This window comes from Bos mutus, chromosome 1 (genome assembly GCF_027580195.1).
Source record: "Bos mutus isolate GX-2022 chromosome 1, NWIPB_WYAK_1.1, whole genome shotgun sequence".
NCBI lineage: Eukaryota > Metazoa > Chordata > Mammalia > Artiodactyla > Bovidae > Bos > Bos mutus.
The window spans coordinates 117,095,368-117,114,842 of record NC_091617.1 but is presented as its reverse complement, the minus strand read 5'-3'; the positions used below and the strand labels follow the sequence as shown (position 1 = coordinate 117,114,842).

The window sequence follows — 19,475 nt, the reverse complement described above, 5'->3', positions numbered from 1 at the left end:
GGGATCAGGAACACTGCTGTAGTCAGTCGTCAGTATTTTGAGTCCTCTTCTTCTGTAAAGTGGGACTCTCCTTTGCTGCCGTTTATTCTCTGGTTCACTGCTTGCTTAAAAAATAGCACACATTTGATCTATGGGCTTTATATCAGGTGATGATCTTCTTAGCCCTTGCCTGTTTCTGGTGAGCTATTTCCTGGTGACTTCCATACTTTTATATCCCACCTTTCTCTTGAGCACTAGTTCCATATATCCAGTTAACTAATAGACATCTGTGCCTGGATATACAGTCAAGTTCAGTATGCTCAGAACTATTTTTCCTTTTGCATTTAGTCAACATTTGTTTGACCAGCGACTGTGCTTGGTGTTAGAGATAGCAGCTTACTGTCTGTAACTATATACAATAAGAGAACCTCTATAGTTTATTCTGAGAATCATTTTTAAAATTTCTTATTTATTTATGGCTGCTCTGAGTCTTCATTGCTGTGTTCAGGCTTTCTCTAGTTGCAACAAGTGGGGGCTACTCTTTCTGCGGTGCACAGGCTTCTCACTGCAGTGACTTCTCTTGTTGTCACTCTACTTTCAGAGATCAGAGCAAACCCGTATTGTATGTCTTATATTACAATAAAGTGTGTGGTCAAGGAAGAGTAGATACTCTGTCTTTGCAGAGATATTATCAATACATTTTGACACACTGTAGTCTAAATAAGCTACACACATACTGTTCAGGCTATAGTTAGTCTTTAGTAGTAGTTTCATTATTTTAGGATAAAACATAGTCACAGAATATTAACCACTTCCTTAACATTTAGAATTAATTTACCAATTCTTATATTAAAAAAAAATTACCTGCTTGTATGCAGTTAATTTTCTCCCAGCCCCTGTCTTGTTCCTTTTATATGTTGTATCTTAATAATGTCAAATAAAACACTTAAAAGTTGTTGAATTTCTGTTAAATGAAAATAGCCATCATGCAAGATTACATGTGTTATCTTCAATTTACCCTTTCTTTTTTATTACCCATGTCTAGGCTCCTAATGCAATGAGTTAGTTGTTCTTCCAAAATGATTATTGGATCTGATAATTTCTTTCTTTTGGTCACTTTATCATGCAAGCCAACATCAGTTTATTGCTTGGTTTTTGAAAGGACTAAACATTAGGTCAGTTTAACCATTTCTAGGCTGACCTGTACATCCCAGGCGCAGGTCCCTTCAGCACCCTTATGAAGAATTTTTAAGATGCTGTTTCATACATCAATTATTCCTCTGCTTGAAAGATTTCAGTTGGCCTCTACTGCCTAAGAGATGCCAAGATCAAGGCTTCATCTCGGTGTTAAAAACTTTCAGAATTTGACTCCACCAAACTCTTCCGCCTTTACTCCCCACTGCTTTTTATTTCTGGCTTTGCATAACTTTGATCTTGCCATGTTTCCATGTTTATTTCTTCAACTGTTCCCTTCCCAGTCCTGTCTTTTCCTCCTTCGGTTTTTTGAATTCAGTTTACCTGTAAGACTGGACCCTTAGTGCCTCTCTAAGCACTCCTCGCTAGTGTCTCTTGGTACAGTGAACTCCTCTTTTCGGGGATGTCTTTTGTCTATCAGCAGACACGGTGTTGAGTGTTGCCACTGGGCAAGCAGAGTATTCCTTATGTGCTTTGTTGCATATTGTCTTCTGTTGTCTTGAGAGTTGGCAGGAATATTCAGCATGGAAGTAGGAAGACAGGTCACTTTAACTCTATCAGCCAGGCTCTATACAGAATTTACCTACATTATTAGCTTTTTGTGCGTAGATCTATCTGATTAGGTCCTCTGATAAGAGTTTCAGGTAGAAATCAGGATTTTCTGGGAATAACTTATGTAGTTACTTGTACATTCTTCCAGCAGATACTTACTGAGTGATTTTACTGTGTGCTAGGCACTGTTCTGGGTGGGAGTGAAACAGCAGTAAATAAAATGGAAAAAAAAAACCCCTCATGCCTTTGTGGAACTTTGTGGGGGCAAAAAGACAAGTTAAAGCAGTAAAGTCACATGGCAAGATGTGCAATAAAGAAAAACAAATGAGCGACAGGGCATGGGGCAGGATGCTATTTTAGATAAGACAGGGAAGACCTCTCTGAGAAGGACACCCTGCAAGAGATCCAAATGAAGGGAGAGAATAAACAGAGGGGGCAAGAGAGAGGGGAGAACAGTGGAGGCAGAGAAGGAACAGCAAGTTCAGGGGCCTTGAGGCAACAGTGTGTTTGATATAATCAAGGAAGAGTAAAAAGAACATGTGACTAGACTATATACAGTGGCTTAGAGCATGAGTGGTTAGAGATGAGATCAGAGAGATGCATGGGGAGCTAGGTCACACCATAGTGAAGGACTTGTGATTTTATTGTGGTAAAACCTGGATGGGTTTTGAGCAGAAGAACGCCATGCTAAGATTACTGTGGAAAAGGAACCCTCACACTGGTGATTGGGGAACAGACTAGAGGTGAGCAGTGGAGCGGGAGAGCCCATGTGCCAGGTCTAGGCGAGAGATAGGTGCTTGTTAACCATCCCTCAGGACATGAACAAAGGCTCTGTGGCATATATTACTCTGAGTATGTGTTTTGGGAGCCTACTGTCTACTGGGCACAGTAGTAAACACTAGGGTGAGGAAAAGACATAGTCTGTCTCCTCATAAGTTAAGAATCTACAACCAGAGTTCAGTCCAACCAATGCTGGTAGGTATGTTTTCCTTGTTGAACTATTTTAAAGGAAAATGCTCTGAATTTACTCTTAAAAACAAATCTGAAAAGGGAATATCCTCAATTCCTCGAATACTTTTTATAATGGCCACAAAGCAATAAAATAATGAGGTTCCAAGTCAGGTAGAAGCTACTGTAATGGCTGTGGCTCCTCAGCGATCACTGTTTTCCTGAGTTACTTGAAAATGAACTGTTTTATTATTTTAGGCCCAAGGTCTGCACTGTAGTCTTGAGACAGACTGAAGGGGATTGAGAGAGTTGGTCAGGTTGATTTATAGCATGGCACTGTTGACCTTATTATTTGTCTGTAGATGTGATTGCTATAGACAACCATACCTTCAGTCTATTAACTAACTTCTCACTGAACAAGTCAGTGTCGTTTATACCAAATGAGTTAAGCAGTATTAAATTGGATTGGGATGGACACTACACCCAATTAAAATATTGATAATTTTCTATTTTAATCTTATATAATATACCTATTATATAGTATAAAAGCAAACTATGCACCTTGCATAATTGATCTCATTTAGTTCTCAGAGCAGCACAATTAGAAAAGTGTTGTCATGACAATTTAATAGAAAAAGAAAATGAGACTCAGAAGTGTCAAGTAAATTACCTGAGTGTGCATAGCTAGGTAAGTAGCAGGCTTTTGACTACAACATTACAATTATAAATACTACCCAAGCCTGTCTTTCCTTTTCAATCACTACCACTTCAAAATGAAATAAATTGCCTTCTAGCTTTAATCCACCTCTTCCCTTTCTCTAATCTTTCCCCAACCCCTAGCTGTATTTACCCTCACCAACTCAATTCACTATGTCAAAGAGACAGAATATTTTTGAGAAAAAACTAGTTTCCTAATAGTTCAAGTCTACCAGCATACTCATTTTATCATATTCTCCATTAACAAAGTAGATTACCTATTTATATTTCTGCCTTTATAACCTGTCTTGTCCTTTGTTCACATTTCTTTTGGGATCTCAGTGTTTTCTTACCAAACTTGTACATCCTTTTTAGGAGGAAATTTTATGTATGATTTTTTTGTAGTCATTTTTACTACACTGAGAGTTGTAATAAAAAGTAGCTCAATCTGGTCAGCGGGCAGAAGTCATCTAGAAGGAATTCTGCTTTAAGCAAAAATAATGTGTCCTGTTGCTTCCTCCACTTTAAGCTTCAGATATACCTGAGGCTGCTCAAATTTTTCATTTAATTCCTTGAGGAGAGTGAAAAAGTTGGCTTAAAGCTCAACATTCAGAAAACTAAGATCATGGCATCTGGTCCCATCACTTCATGGCAAATAGATGGGTAAAGAGTGGGAACAGTGGCTGACTATTTTTGGGGGGGCTCCAAAATCACTGCAGATGGTGATTGCAGCCATGAAATTAAAAGATGCTTACTCCTTGGAAGGAAAGTTATGACCAACTTAGACAGCATATTAAAAAGCAGAGACATTACTTTGCCAACAAAGGTCCATCTAGTCAAGGCTATGGTTTTTCCAGTGGTCATGTATGGATGTGAGAGTTAGACCATAAAGAAAGCTGAGTGCCAGAGAATTGATGCTTTTGAACTGTGGTGTTGGAGAAGACTCTTGAGTCCCTTGGACTGCAGGGAGATCCAACCAGTCCATCCTAAAGGAGATCAGTCCTGGGTGTTCATTGGAAGGACTGATGTTGAAGCTGAAACTCCCAATATTTTGGCCACCTGATGCGAAGAGCTGACTCATTTGAAAAGACCCTGATGTTGGGAAAGATTGAGGGCAGGAGGAGAAGGGAACAACAGAGGATGAGATGGTTAGATGGCATCCCCGACTCAATGGACATGAGTATGGGTAAACCCTGGGAGTTGGTGATGGACAGGGAGGCCTGGCTTGCTGCAGTTCATGGGCTTGCAAAGAGTCGGACACGACTGAGGGACTGAACTGAACTGAAGGAAAAGAAAAATAATTATTGGATTAGAACACTGAAGTATTTGAGTTTGCTGAACTTGACTGGAAGGGTGTTGTCCATCTTGATTTCCTAGTCGCCTTAAAAGTAGTAATGAAAAAAAAAAAGAAACCTTTAGTACTTAATACAAAGAAGTGCTTTTTAAGTACTACAAAGTCTGGCACAATATTTACCATTCTAAAATCTCTTTTAACTTTGATTTTTCACTTTAGGATAATGGCAAATCTGTAAATCTGTATGCGCCTGTTTCGAAATATCTTGGGTGCAACTATAGTTAATCTGCATAATGTAATCAAGTTAGAACCAATAAACACTAATACAGAATGGCTATTTAAAATATAGGGAAAAGTTAGGTTTTGGGGAAAAATAATTACACAAAATGGAGTTTGGTCAAAGCTAATACTAGTGCCTACGCTTGGATTTAAGTTTCTTGTATGGATTTGTTTATGGTCTGTGGATATGTGTGCTCAGTCAGCCAGTCGTGTCCAAATCTTTGCAACCCAATAGACTGTAGCCCGCCAGGCTCCTCAGTCCTTGTAATTTTCCAGGAAAGAATACTGGAGTGGGTTGCCATTTTCTGCTCCAGGGGATCTTTGTGATCCAGGGATCAAATCCACGTCTCTTGCATCAACAGGTGGATTCTTTACCACTGCACCACCTGGAAAGCTTTATGGTCTCTAAGACAATGATTTTTATTCTTACTAATTAATTAATGAAGTAATTCACTAATACATTTCCCCCAAAAGAACTTGCCCACAAAATACTCTTTCCTTCAATAGAGTCATTTGATTGTTTGCTTGTTGTGTTTGACCCTTGATTAAAATTGTAGAATATGGCTACTATTTTGTAGCATCCTTGAAAGATTTGTAATAATATGAAACCATGGAAGACAAGACCAAAAATCTTTATTCCCTCTCCATGTATTGCAATCTGAAAAAAATTCTCTGGTTTATGAATTGGAAACATTTTAATTTCTAGCAAGTGGCTGCTTAAGATTATTTCTTAACTCCTTTTACACTGTGAATCAAAGGGGATTATTTAAATGTGAAACTCAAAGCACATGTGCTACAAGACAATACAGCATAATGTCAGACCATGCATGGACTTTGGAGTCTGACAGACCTGGGCTGAAATTCTAGATCATCCATTTATTGGCTGTGTGACCTAGTACAAGTTACCTCTCCACAATCCCTTTATGTGTAAATGTGACTAAAAACCTACTTCATAAGATGGGTGGAGGGATTTAAATCAGGATGTGACAAATGCTTGCAACAGTGCCTGGCACATAGCGACAGCTCAGCAAATGGCAGCAATTACTATGAAAACACAACAACCCCTTAAATAATAATCATAAGTAAAATATTAGTGTCATCTGTCTTCAGTCATTAAACATTTATGATGGAAAAAATAAAATTGCCAAAATCTTGAAGCAGCTTAACAGTATATAACTTTATAAATATGACTCTTGCATTTCCTTCCCAGTAAACGTAAGTTTGAGCCAGTTGTATTTTTGTTTTAGAATATTTTGGTCATCAAGACATTTAACATCTAAAGTAAAAAGAGTTATATTTGTTCTGCATATTACTGTACTCTAATGGTTTTGACAAAGCATACATGGATGTTAGAAAAAAAAATCCTAATTACTGCAGTTTTTCATAGTTGTGATGCAACTATATTTGAAAACATGAAAGGAAGTTAGAATACTTATGTGGGTTCATCACTCTAGTAAGTCATAGTACCAAACCTTGAAGTCCTAAAAGAACTGTTACAGGTTTAGAATATAGTATAAACATTCAGGTGGTAAGAATTCACAGAAGAACTATACAAAAAAGATCTTCATGGCCCAGATAACCATGATGCTATGATCACTCACCTAGAGCCAGACGTTCTGGAATGTGAAGTCAAGTGAGCCGTAGGAAGTATCACTATGAACAAAGCTAGTGGAGGTGAAGGAATTCCAGCTGAGCTGTTTCAGATCCACAAAGATGATGCTGTGAAAGAGCTGCACTCAATATGCCAGCAAATTTGGAAAACTCAGCAGTGGCCACAGGACTGGAAAAGGTCAGTTTTCATTCCAATCCCAAAGAAAGGCAGTGCCAAAGAATGCTCAAACTACCACACAATTGCACTCATCTCACACACTAGTAAAGTAATGCTCAACATTCTCCAAGCCAGGCTTCAACAGTACGTGAACCATGAACTTCCAGATATTCAAACTGGATTTAGAAAAAGGCAGAGGAACCAGAGATCAAATTGCCAACATCCGTTAGATCATAGAAAAAGCAAGAGAGTCCCAGAAAAACCTCTACTTCTGCTTTATTGACTATGCCAAAGCCTTTGACTATGTGAATCACAACAAACTGTGGAAAATTCTTAAAGAGATGGGAATACCAGACCACCTGATCTGCCTCTTGAGAAATCTGTATGCAGGTCAGGAAGCAACAGATAGAACCGGACATAGAACAATGGACTGGTTCCAGATTGGGAAAGGAGTACGTCAAGGCTGTATATTGTCACCCTGCTTATATTCAGAGTACATCATGTGAAATGCCAGGCTGGATGAAGCACAAGCTGGAATCAGGATTGCTGGGAGAAATATCAAGAACCTCAGATATGCTGATGATACCACCCTTATGGCAGAAAGCAAAGAACTAAAGAGCCTCTTGATGAAAGTAAAAGAGGAGAGTGAAAACCTGGTTTAAAACTCAACATTCAGAAAACTAATATCATGGCATTCAGTCCCATCACTTCATGGCAAATAAATGGGGAAACAATGAAAACAGTGACAGACTTTACTTTCTTGGGCTCCAAAATCACTGCAGATGGTGACTGCAGCCATGAAATTAAAAGATGCTTGCTGCTTGGAAGGAAAGTTGTGACCAACCTAGACAGCATATTAAAAAGCAGAGACATTACTTTGCCAACAGAGGTCCATCAAGTCACAGCTATGGTTTTTCCAGTGGTCATGTATGGAGGTGAGAGTTGGATTATAAAGTTGAGCGCCGGAGAATTGATGCTTTTGAACTGTGGTGTTGGAGAAGACTCTTGAGAGTTCCTTGGACTGCAAGGAGATCAAACCAGTCAATCTTAACGGAAATCAGTCCCAACTATTCATTGGAAGGACTGATACTGAAGCTCCAATAATTTGGCCACCTGATGCGAAGAACTCACTCATTGAAAAAGATTACGATGTTGGGAAAGATTGAAGGCAGGAGGAGAAGGGGACTACAAAGGATGAGAAGGTTGGATGGCATCACTGTATTGATGGACATGCGTTTGAGCAAGCTCTGAGAGTTGGTGATGGACAGGAAAGCCTGGCGTACTGTAGTCCATGGGGTTGCAAAGAGTCAGACATGACTGAGTGACTGAAAAGCACTGTTCATGTTTATGTTAGAGGAATCTGTAACATTTAGGAAATATAGGAAATATTTGCCAACAAACAAAAAAAGAATTTGGCATTTGGAAGTATTTCATAGACACTTGTAATCAAACCCACAGAACTTAGCAACTTGAGGCTGTGGACAGGTAAAACGTCTGTAAAGGTTAGTCAGCACTCTCATTCATTTACAGTATTGTGGGGACAAGATCATCTTAAATCTTCCTGTCTTGGTGTCCTTCATTTTTGTCGCTTGTTCAGAAATGTTTATGCTGAGTAACATTTAAATGTTTAAAATATTGATTTAGCTATTTCTAGCACATGTAACAGAGAAGGCAATGGCACCCCACTCCAGTACTCTTGCCTGGGAAATCCCATGGATGGAGGAGTCTGGTAGGCTGCAGTCCATGGGGTCGCTAAGAGTCGGACACGACTGAGCGACTTCACTTTCACGCATTGGAGAAGGAAATGGCAACCCACTCCAGTGTTCTTGCCTGGAGAATCCCAGGGACGGGGGAGCCTGGCGGGCTGCCATCTCTGGGGTCGCACAGAGTCGGACACGACTGACGCGACTTAGCAGCAGCAGCAGCACATGTAAAGGCTTCCCTGGTAGCTCAGTTGGTAAGGAATCCACATGCAATGCAGTAAACCCAGGTTCAATTCCTGGGTGGGGAAGATTCCCTGGAGGGGACATGGCAACCCACTCCAGTATTCTTGCCTGGAAAATCCCAAGGACAGAGGAGCCTGGCAGGCTACCATCCATGGGGTTGCCAAGAGTTGAACATGACTTAGTGACTAAACCATCACCAGTACATACAAAATAATAATAGCCTTTTATTAGTTATTGTCTTGATTTTGAAGCAGCCAACTTTCTTATAAATTTCATTATTCACTATTGTCCTCAAAAATACCTCTTCAGTTGACATTGTGGTTTCCTGAGTTTCCTGCATCAATTGATGCATTTTCTGTAACCATAAAGACTGGTTACCACATACCATGTTTCATAACAAATGAAAAATCCTTGTTTTCCCTTAATAGTCTTTCAACTAAGCATTTAAGGCAGTCGCCATGGGAGCTGTCTCCCTACCCCGTTAGTGTGTGAAGGAGGCAAATCCCTGAGATGTAAAGGATGAAAAAGTGGGTTTTATATTTGAAGTTTTAAGTTACCAATATTTTCCCTTTATAGCTTAATCACTGAAGTTTCCTAATCATGTTTAGAAGGATGAAGCTTTTCAGAGATTGAAAAAATGCAGTGTTATATTTTATAGCAGATCACAAAACAGTGGGGCAGTATTTAACTTTTTAAATTTTTTCTTATATTTATGAAGACATCCTTATTTTTTATTACTCTGTTTAACTGCCTTTGAAGTGAAATCGCTCAGTCATGTCTGACTCTCTGCAACCCCATGGACTGTAGCCTGCCAGACTCCTCTGTCCATGGAATTCTCCAGCCAAGAATACTGGAGTGGGTAGCCTGTCCCTTCTCCTGGGGATCTTCCCAACCTGGGGATTGAACTGGGGTGTCCTGCACTGTAGGTGGATTCTTTACCAGCTGAACTAACTGGGAAGCCCTAACTGTCTTTAATCCAACCTTAAAAGTAAATATTTGTTCCTTTGCCTCAGGGTTTAAATATAATCAGGAATAATTCTTAAGGAAATCTGGCTTATGAAATATTTTATCCAGTTTTTCTTATGTTCACATTTCTTAGGAACAGGTATGGAGGAGGGGAAAACAAAAGATAAGATTTATTTGTTTAAATTTGCTAGAAAGAGCTGCCATTGTTTTCTTTACTGGCAAAGCAGGGAATGAGTGGCAAGGCATTTTCTTTGTAAGATCAGTAAGTTTTGATTTGAAGCTCATGGATTCAATGCTTTATCTTCCCTGGACATATTATTTAAAATATATATTCTTTTCTCATGAAAATGGTATGTGTTAAGCCCTGAACATTCATTCTCTTTGAGGAAACCTATTCTAGCTGACTTAAGGTGGACTAGTTTGTTATAAAATTGAACAGTTAAGGTTTGCATCAATTTTTGTATGCGACTATATTATTTCAAATAAACTTATTTTTTTTCAAATAAACTTATTTTTTGACAGGTATATTTATAGTATCATATAACTGTCAGGTGTACAATATAGGACTCACTTTTTAAAGGTTATACTCCATTTATAGTTATTTTAAAATACTGGCTATATCCTCTGTGCTATACAGAACATTCTTGTAGCTTATTTATTTTATACCTAGTAGTTTGTACCTCTTAATACCCCTTTCACTCCTCCCCTTCCCTCTCCCGACTGATAACCGTTAGTTTGTTCTGTGTATCCATGACTCTGTTTCTTTTTTGTTACATTTATTAGTTTATTTTTTAGATTCCATATACAAGTATATCACATGGTATTTGTCTTTCTCTGACGTAGTTCCTAAGCATATCTTCCAGGTCCACCCGTGTTGTTGCAAATGGCAAAATTTCATTCTTTTTTATAACTGAGTGGTATCTCATTGTGTATATATGTACACTATGGGATATATACACACTGTGTATAGATATACACACACACATAATGGAATATATATACTACATCTTTATCCACCGATCTGTTGATGCACCAGTTGCTTATCTTGGCTATTGTAAATGCTGCTGCTGTGAACATGGGGTGTGCTGTCTTTTTGAATTAATGTTGCTTTCTTCGGATGTATACACAGGAGTGGAACACTTCTGGATCATATGGTAGGTCTGTTTTGTTTGAGGAATCTCTATACTGTCTTCCACAGTGGCTGTACCAGCTTACATTCACACCAGCAGTGTACAAGGGTTCCCTTTTCTCCCCATCCTTGCCAGTAATTTTGGTCTTTTTGATGATAGCCATTCTAAAAGGTGTGAAGTGATATCTTATTGTGGTTTTCATTTGAACTTCTCTGATGTTTAGTGATGTTAGCATCTGTATGTCTTTTTTGGAAAAATATCTGTTTAGGTCTTACTTTGTTTTGATGTGAGCTGTTTATATACTTTGGATATCAACCCCTTGTAAATCAAATCATTTCCAAGTATTTTCTCCCATTCAGTAGTTGTCTTTTCATTTTATTGACAACTAGTTCATTTTTAAGTTATCTTTGTTCAAGACTGAAAGAAGGCCAGTGTGACTGAAGTGTGACTGAATGGGGATAGAGTGATGTGAGATGACCAATCTGTAAATCAGATCATATTCAGCTATATGAAGGCCATGACAAAGCGCTCAGATTTTATTCTAAGTGAGATGGGGGACTGTTTTTAAAATATCACTTTTGCTGCTATGGAGAAAAACCATATAGGACAGGAAAAGAAGAGGCTCTTCTAGTAATCAAGGCTAATGGATTAGTGTAATTGAGGAATCAGAGAGACCAACTGAAGATGTTTTACAGAAAAAAGAGTATAGGACGTGGTGATGTTGAATCTAAGCTCTAAGGGAAAGAGGCATCAAGGACATGCCCAGGCCCGATAATCAGTGTATGCTACTGCAGTGGCTGCCTTAAGTCTTGTGTGTTTTCTGTTCTAATAGGTCAGTGCCTTTGCTGTATCTGATGATCCAAGGTTTGGGGAAAAACTAGGGAGAAACAGGTTTAGAGGGGAAAATCAAAGTTTTGTCCACTTACGTATTATAACGTATTATAAAATTGATGAGATTTTAACTGTCTTCTTGAAACTTTTCTGAAACATTTAAATAACAATAATATATCCAGATAGAAGTGTTTCCATATGGTCGCACATAACAGACATGAATCTCACCCCTCCTGCAGCCTCTGAACATCTATCCATTAGTGAATTAGCAGTCTTTGAGAAAGCCTGGAGGGGTGTTTATATCAGGTTCTCTCAGCCTTCTCACTATTGGCATTTTACATGGGAAAATTCTTTGAGGGACTGTCTAGAGCGTTATGGGCTTGCCTGGTGGCTCAGACAGTAAAAAAAATCTTGCCTGCAGTGCAGGAGACCCAGGTTCAATCCCTGGATCGGGAAGATCCCCTGGAGCAGGAAATGGCAACCTAACTCCAGTATTCTTGCCTGGAGGATCCCATGGACAGAGGAGCCTGGTGGACTGTAGTCCATATGGTCGCAAAGAATAGGACATGACTGGGCGACTAACACTCACTTTCACTACAGCATTATAAGCTATTTAATAGCCTCCCTGATCTACTAGATGACAACAGTACCAACTCCCAATTGTGAACACCAAAGATGTCTCCAGATATCACCGGATATCCCTAGGGGCAAGGGAACAAAATTATCCCCTGGTTGAGAACCACTGGTTTATAAGCAATGGAACTTTCTAGCATGGTGCTGACAATAACAAAACTAACAGCTGTTAGCACTTTTTATAGCCCCTTTATCTCATGCTACCAGAATCATTGGACAAATTGGTTAATTTTTAAAATCTGCTAAGGTTGAAAATTACTTTCAAAAATATATAAATGCCTTTATCTTTAAATATAAAACCACTTAATAATTGTTTGATGTTGGGCCATTATCTTGAATATGAATCCACTGGCTGGATTTCTAAGTTGTCATATAATACATTTTCTACCATTTTTAATTTTGTGTCTTTTAAAATGGGACAGAAATTTGATTGTTTTCCTTTTTGCTTTTTTATTGATATATAACTTTGTCTGTTTTTTAGGTTTCTCACCATACCACATTTAATCACGTTTTGACTGGAGAGGGGTTGGGGGAACACTTTTATTAAGTGTCTACCAAACCTAGCTTTCAAATAAAACCAGAAGTCATATACACTCACAGCTCAAGGGCTGCTGAATACTTAAATTACATAATTACCCCAAGTAGAGCCAAAAGGTTCATTGACCATTGCCACTAGCTCTTTGCTACTAACAGAATCACATGGGGATATCAGAGAGCAGATTCCTAGCCACAGCCTTCATAAGCCAGTATGCCTACCAGGTCAGTTTTATCAGGTGGAGGCTGGCTAAGAAGTACTGTTTGTGCCAGACACTCTACTTGCATTCTCTTTTAAACCACAACAATCCAAAATCATAATATGTTAGTATTTTTGTTTTGCCTTTGAGAATACTGAAACATAAAGATGGCATCTTGCACATGGTTGGTTAGGTAGGTAATAAATAAAAGTCAGGATGTGATTTACCATTTCATCACACACACCATGGGGGTTAATTCTCTACAGAACACTAGGCTCCCTTCTGGTCAATGATCACAAATTACACCTTTCAATGTTGACCAGTTATCATCAAGTTAAGTACTGTGCCTAGAAAATATGGGTGATCAACATAAATCTATCACTTGAAACACTTGAAAGCATCAATTCCGTATGTCTAGTGTAACCCCGATAAGCTCAGCTGGTGAAGAATCCACCTTCAATGCAGGAAATCCTGGGTCGGGAAGATCCGCTGGGTAAGGGAAAGGCTACCCACTCCGGTATTCTGGCTTGGAGAATTCTATTCTGTATAGTCCATGGGGTTGCAAAGAGTTGGACATTACTGAGCAACTTTCACTTGCAGGCTAACCCTAATACTACTTACACATTTCTTATTGCTGTGGTGACAGATTTAAAGCCGCAAACTTAATGGCTTAAAACAGTACAAATTTATTATTTTAGTTTAGTAGGTTTGAAGTCTGACAGGCCTCACTGAGCTAAAATCAAACACTCTTTTCTGACGGCTCTAGTAGGGGAATCTATTTATTTGGCTTTTCCAGCTTCTAGAGGCCACCATGTTCTTTAGCTTATGATCCTCCTCCCCTCCTGTCTTCAAAGCCAGTAATATTCTCTCTCTCTGACATAGTCACATCTCCCCCTAGAAAAACCTCCTCCTCACACTTTTAGGGACCCTTGTGTACATTGAGCCCACTTGGATAATGCAGGATAACCTTTCTATCTTAGTAAAATGAGGCTTAGAGCTGTGGTACAGCTTCGGACTGGTTCAGTCCTGTTCAGTTATATTAACTGAACCTGTTTTTAATGGGCATTTTCACAAAGTCGTAAGACCGAAAGTTTGATTTGTATGAGTAATCAGCATGATTGAATTCCTTAATATATTGGAACTATCCTTAAAGTCCAGGTAAATGGATCTGTGTAATTACAGATAATTATAGATATGCTGGAGTCCTTTAGTATTTTAATAGTTTGAGATAGGTAAAATCAGTCTCACTAAATCTCAAAACAGGTTATAATAGAACCCTGTATTTGTTACAGAATGTATTTGATAAGTGATACTACAGTAACCACATTCAAGATACTGAACAAAAATTTTCATTAAAACTTTCTATTTAGACTTCTCCTTGGAGAAGGTAGTGGCACCCCACTCCAGAACTCTTGCCTGGAAAATCCCATGGATAGAGGAGCCTGGTAGGCTGCAGTCCATGGGGTCGCTAAGAGTTGGACACGACTGAGGGACTTCACTTTCACTTTTCACTTTCATGCATTGGAGAAGGAAATGGCAACCCACTCCAGTGTTCTTACCTGGAGAATCCCAGGGACGGGGGAGCCTGGTGGGCTTCCGTCTATGGGGTCGCACAGAGTCGGACACGACTGAAGTGACTTAGCAGCAGCAGGACTTCTGAATGTGCTTAAATGACTACAGATGTTAAAGGGATTCTTTCAATTGGAACTGTTATTCTTTTCAGTATGCGTTATATTCTTCCCACCTATCTATCCAGACAATGGCTTTCTCCTGACATGCTTCCTGATGTGGCTGCCCTGTGTGTGAGATAGGCAATGACTTTGTCTTTTTTTAAAATAAAGGTCGTTAAGTTCAACAGTAAGGAATTAAAAAGGGATCTTTTAATTGATTTTACTATTTCTATCATAGGAGATGAATATGATGTATGTGCCATTTGTTTGGATGAATATGAAGATGGAGACAAACTCAGAATCCTTCCCTGTTCCCATGGTATGAATAATTACATACTGCTTTGAATTTATACATAATTTATACTTAGGTTCAGTATTAGACAGAAAATAGTTATTAGCACATCATAAGCTCTCATTAAAGGATGAAGATTTATAAAAATTTACAAACTTTTGTCTTGTCCGTATATGATGCATACTGATCAGAACATGAATAACCATGGCAGGAGATTATGTTCTCAACAAAAGTGTACTATCTAAAAGATGTGTATTTTGCTTCAACAGCTTATCACTGCAAGTGTGTAGATCCTTGGCTAACTAAGACCAAAAAAACCTGTCCAGTCTGCAAGCAAAAAGTTGTTCCTTCTCAAGGCGATTCAGACTCTGACACAGATAGTAGTCAAGAAGAAAATGAAGTGTCAGAACACACCCCTTTACTCAGACCTTTGGCTTCTGCCAGCACTCAGTCATTTGGGGCTTTGTCGGAATCCCGCTCACATCAGAACATGACAGAATCTTCAGACTATGAGGAAGATGACAATGATACCGACAGCAGTGATGCAGAAAACGAAATCAATGAACACAGTGTTGTGGTCCAACTGCAGCCTAATGGTGAACGGGATTACAACATAGCAAATACTGTTTGACCTTCAGAGGATATTGGGTTATTTCCTTTTAAAATGTTTATTTAGGCATATAGTTTGATTTTTTTTTTTTTGCTCCCTTCAGAGATTTCTGTAGAGATAATTTATTTTTTATTCTACAGGTTAATCAAGATTACTGAAACAGGTTGTTTTGATCTGGTATTTATCTGCAGGAGTGTACTTCATTTCACTAATAATAGACTGGTGCTGTAACTCAAGCATCAAATCGACTCGTTTGGAATGAAACATAGCCAAACATCGAGAGATTCCTCAGTATAGCTTGCAATTAAGACCTAGATCACAGTATGCACACGTTTCATGTTTTTACACACAGGGTCAGTGCTGTGGCCACCGAGCATGAGCTGAGCCAACTCCCATCTCCATAAAGTTACCTAGAGTTGTTGAGCTGGAATATGCTTGTTCTGGTATTTGTCCAAATTGCCATAATTAGCAAGAGGCGACTATCAGCACCACAGAGAAAATCAAAGCTTTTTCCTTTCTATTGCCAAGTAGTCTTACCCTGATAGGAACAGTCAGTACTAGGGCAGTTTGCAAAATGTTTTTATTTTTAAGGCTTTTAATACTATAGTGTCATGTATGAACTTCATTTATCAGCTGAAGTAATGTCTCTGACTTTACTTACTGAATTTCAGTATCCTTAAGGATTCTGTGTGGTGATCAAAACATAAACAAAATGCTGTATAAAAATACCAAACTTCAGTAATTGTTAATACTCAGATTATATACCTCTTAATAAAGAGCATCCTATGCTTATTAGCCCTGCTAAAGTATGTACAGAGGAAACTGTTCAAGTATTGGATTTGAAAATGTTGCTTATGTTTAACAGAACTAATGATGTATTTAAACAATGTATTATGAAAAGCTAAATTACACATTGTTAACTATGTGGAAAATATAGGCTTATATATATATAATCAAAATGCTAAGAATTTTTATATGGCCTTGTATGAAGGGAGTTTGAATGTTAATAAACACGTTTTCCACTTTGTTTGTTCTCCTGTAGTATTACCCACATTAAACTTATTTATATGCAGTGTTTTTTAAAGTTATAATGATTAAGGTAATTTAGGGCAGATAAACACACATTACCTTAGGATTTTATACAAAGTAACCGCTCACAAGCAATTAGGGAATCCCCCCAAAACTGCAGACCAAATCATTCCAACAACAGTGTACACTATGGGACCTTCTTATAATTATGGTACATCTTTAGAGTAAACTGCTGTACAGCCTCAAGAGGGTAAATAGCTAGATTTATCTGTATTAACATGGGAAATTAATAGTGAACAGACATATTAGAGAATAGTTGAGTATACCAGTTAGCCTTCTGTTGTAAAAAAATTTAATACATTTTTTAAAAATGTAACACTATTGAGTGAAATTTCACTTTTTGAACTGCTTTAAAAAAAATTCTTATAAGCAACAACAAAAAGTGAATATTTCCACTTAGGAAAATAAAAAATTGAATTCTTCATTATTCTCGCACCCCTACCCCACAGAAATAAAAATAAGACCTGAAAAACAGAATTATCAGTTTACTATGGTACTTAAAACAGTGCTATGGAATTTGACACACCTGTTTGATCCTAACTTTCCCAAACCTGTCTGGTCATTTGTGTAATTCATTTCTCCTAAGGTAGGGTGTAAGGTCCAAACACTGAGCTCAGTGTCCAGAACATAAATATAATCGTTTTTATAATTATCAAATAAGAACATCATACCTAAAATATTTTTTAAAGGGAAAAAGTTAATCACTGTTAAGTGTATTAGATGTTATATTCCCTCAGCCTTTAATCCACAATTCAAATCAAGGACTTGGTTCCTTCAAATTTGTTAGGAATTTTTCCGAGGCAAAAATAATTTTCTTTTCAAACTCTATAAACTCTCAGTTGTTAAAAATATGTATACTTAACAGCACTATCTAGGACTGTTACTAGTTCTAACAGTCACTTGAAATCTTTTATAATTTCTCTATGGTATAATTATACAGCTTTTTTTAAAAGGCCACTGAAGAAAATTAAAATCCCATTTCCACTAAAAAATATCTTAATTTAAAAATCTTCTGATTATAAAAGTATTGTTACCTAGAAACTTACCTGAGAAAAATGTGTATTTTGCCTTCAGAAATACATATGTAAAATACATTATACACGATACATATTTATCCCATTATATAAAATTCATTGGTGAGCACTGTCTTACGTAATTCTTCAATGACTATCTTCTGAACATAGTCATTTATTCAACTCATAACCCTGAAAGTCAAATCTTGTAGTTTTCCAAGTTTCGTTATTCTAAGAAACGCTGTGGGAGTGACATTCTGCTACACAAATTTATATAGCTTCACTTCTTTAGGTTAAATTCCTAGAAAAGTACAAAGCAAAGATACATGTATGTATTTTCATAAGTGCTTTTCTAATTAAATTATGGGAAGGGGGCCAATGACTAGTTTCATTCATTATTTTAGTGATAAAGTTGCCATCTACTGTCTTCTCTGGTGGCTCAGGAGGTAAATAATCCACCTGCAATGCAGGAGACCTGGATTCGATCCCTGGGTTGGGAAGATCCCCTGCAGGAGGGCATGGCAACCCACACCCCAGTATTCTTGCCTGGAGAATCCCCCATGGACAGAGTCTGACAGAGCTGGACCCAACTGCGGGATTAAGCAATACAGCACAACTACTGTCTCCTCCCCCCTTACCCACACCTCTGCCACAGACACATCCCTTTCCTACTTAGAGGTTCATTCAGTAAGGGTTTCATAAGTCTAGTCACTGCTTTCTAGTTAGTTACCCTCAAGTGTAAATTTACATTACTATAAAATCATAAACCATCACAACCCAACCACCAAATTTCCATCTGACAAACCTCTTGTTCCTAACAGGGATCTTAACAGGCCAAGAATTTTTTTTTTTTTAACCTTTCTAAGGTGTGCCCAACCATCATAGCAGCCCCAAATCCCACGTCTCCCATACTTTTACATCCCTGTATGGCCAAATTCATAACAACACTGTCAAAGAAAAAACTTTTAGTTATGCACAGTGTATCTTAAGAGATTACCTTCTATTCCCTAACCCACTCATTCTCAAAGGGTAGCATATAGTCCTTAAAATGAATCAGACTGACCTAATGATTATTTCTAAAATGACTTCTAGAAACTTCATCTCCAGGGTAGCATTCCAGAGCCCATAATCTGAGTTATAACCAGTTCTCCAGTTTTGCTTAGACCCACCAAGTTTTGAGCTTGGACCTTCTACTTGACAGTTCATGATAATCACTTACCTGAATAGTATTAAAACATATTTACTAAAATTCAATACATCTCCTAGGTGTATTCAATACATCTCCTAGACCTTATGACCTCTGGGATTAAACTTGGCTATTACATAGTCACAGTTAACATGTCACTCCATAGACAGAAACTGCAAGACATCCCAATCCCAGTTATCTTTTATGCTGCCTAAGGAATGTCTCCTCTTATGTGAGAGAGTCCCAGCTGACTTCAGCCTGCAACACAGCCTCCAAATCAAGAGAAGTCATATGTATGACAGTTCAATACAGAAGAATCCACAAATGCAGAAACCCTTCATGATATTGGGCCCCTTACCACTCACTAGATTTTTCATTTCAAAACATCAGCAACAAAAAAGTATTTAATTTCTAGTGGATAAATCAATTTTTGCCTCATAAGCCTGAAGATGCACCCAAAATGACAAGCCGTTTTTAACAGGGCAAACAAAGCTTATTAAAAATATAGGCACTCATTTTCTTTATAATACTAGAGGAAATGGAGTAGGCCACCAGCTCAAGTTTTTGAAAAATTTTATGCTTGCAGCAGAGTATATTCCCATTGTGTCAAAGATCAACTGTAACAGTAAGCTAACAATTTATATAAATAACAGGAGTCTAGAGTA

At 38.0% G+C, this 19,475-nt stretch overlaps 1 protein-coding gene across 3 annotated transcripts in view; it reads left to right on the top strand.

The window, feature by feature from the left end:
* The window catches only part of RNF13 (ring finger protein 13), a 120,364-nt gene extending 103,815 nt beyond the window's left edge, over positions 1–16,549 (top strand). For all 3 annotated transcript variants that reach the window (XM_070374778.1, XM_005906287.2, XM_070374780.1), the window contains 2 exons: positions 14,859–14,939; positions 15,182–16,549. In XM_070374778.1, the coding sequence (XP_070230879.1) occupies positions 14,859–14,939; positions 15,182–15,543 (443 nt within the window). In that variant the 3' untranslated portion in view covers positions 15,544–16,549. The remainder of the gene's footprint in view (positions 1–14,858; positions 14,940–15,181) is intronic.
* Positions 16,550–19,475: the final 2,926 nt, after the last annotated feature.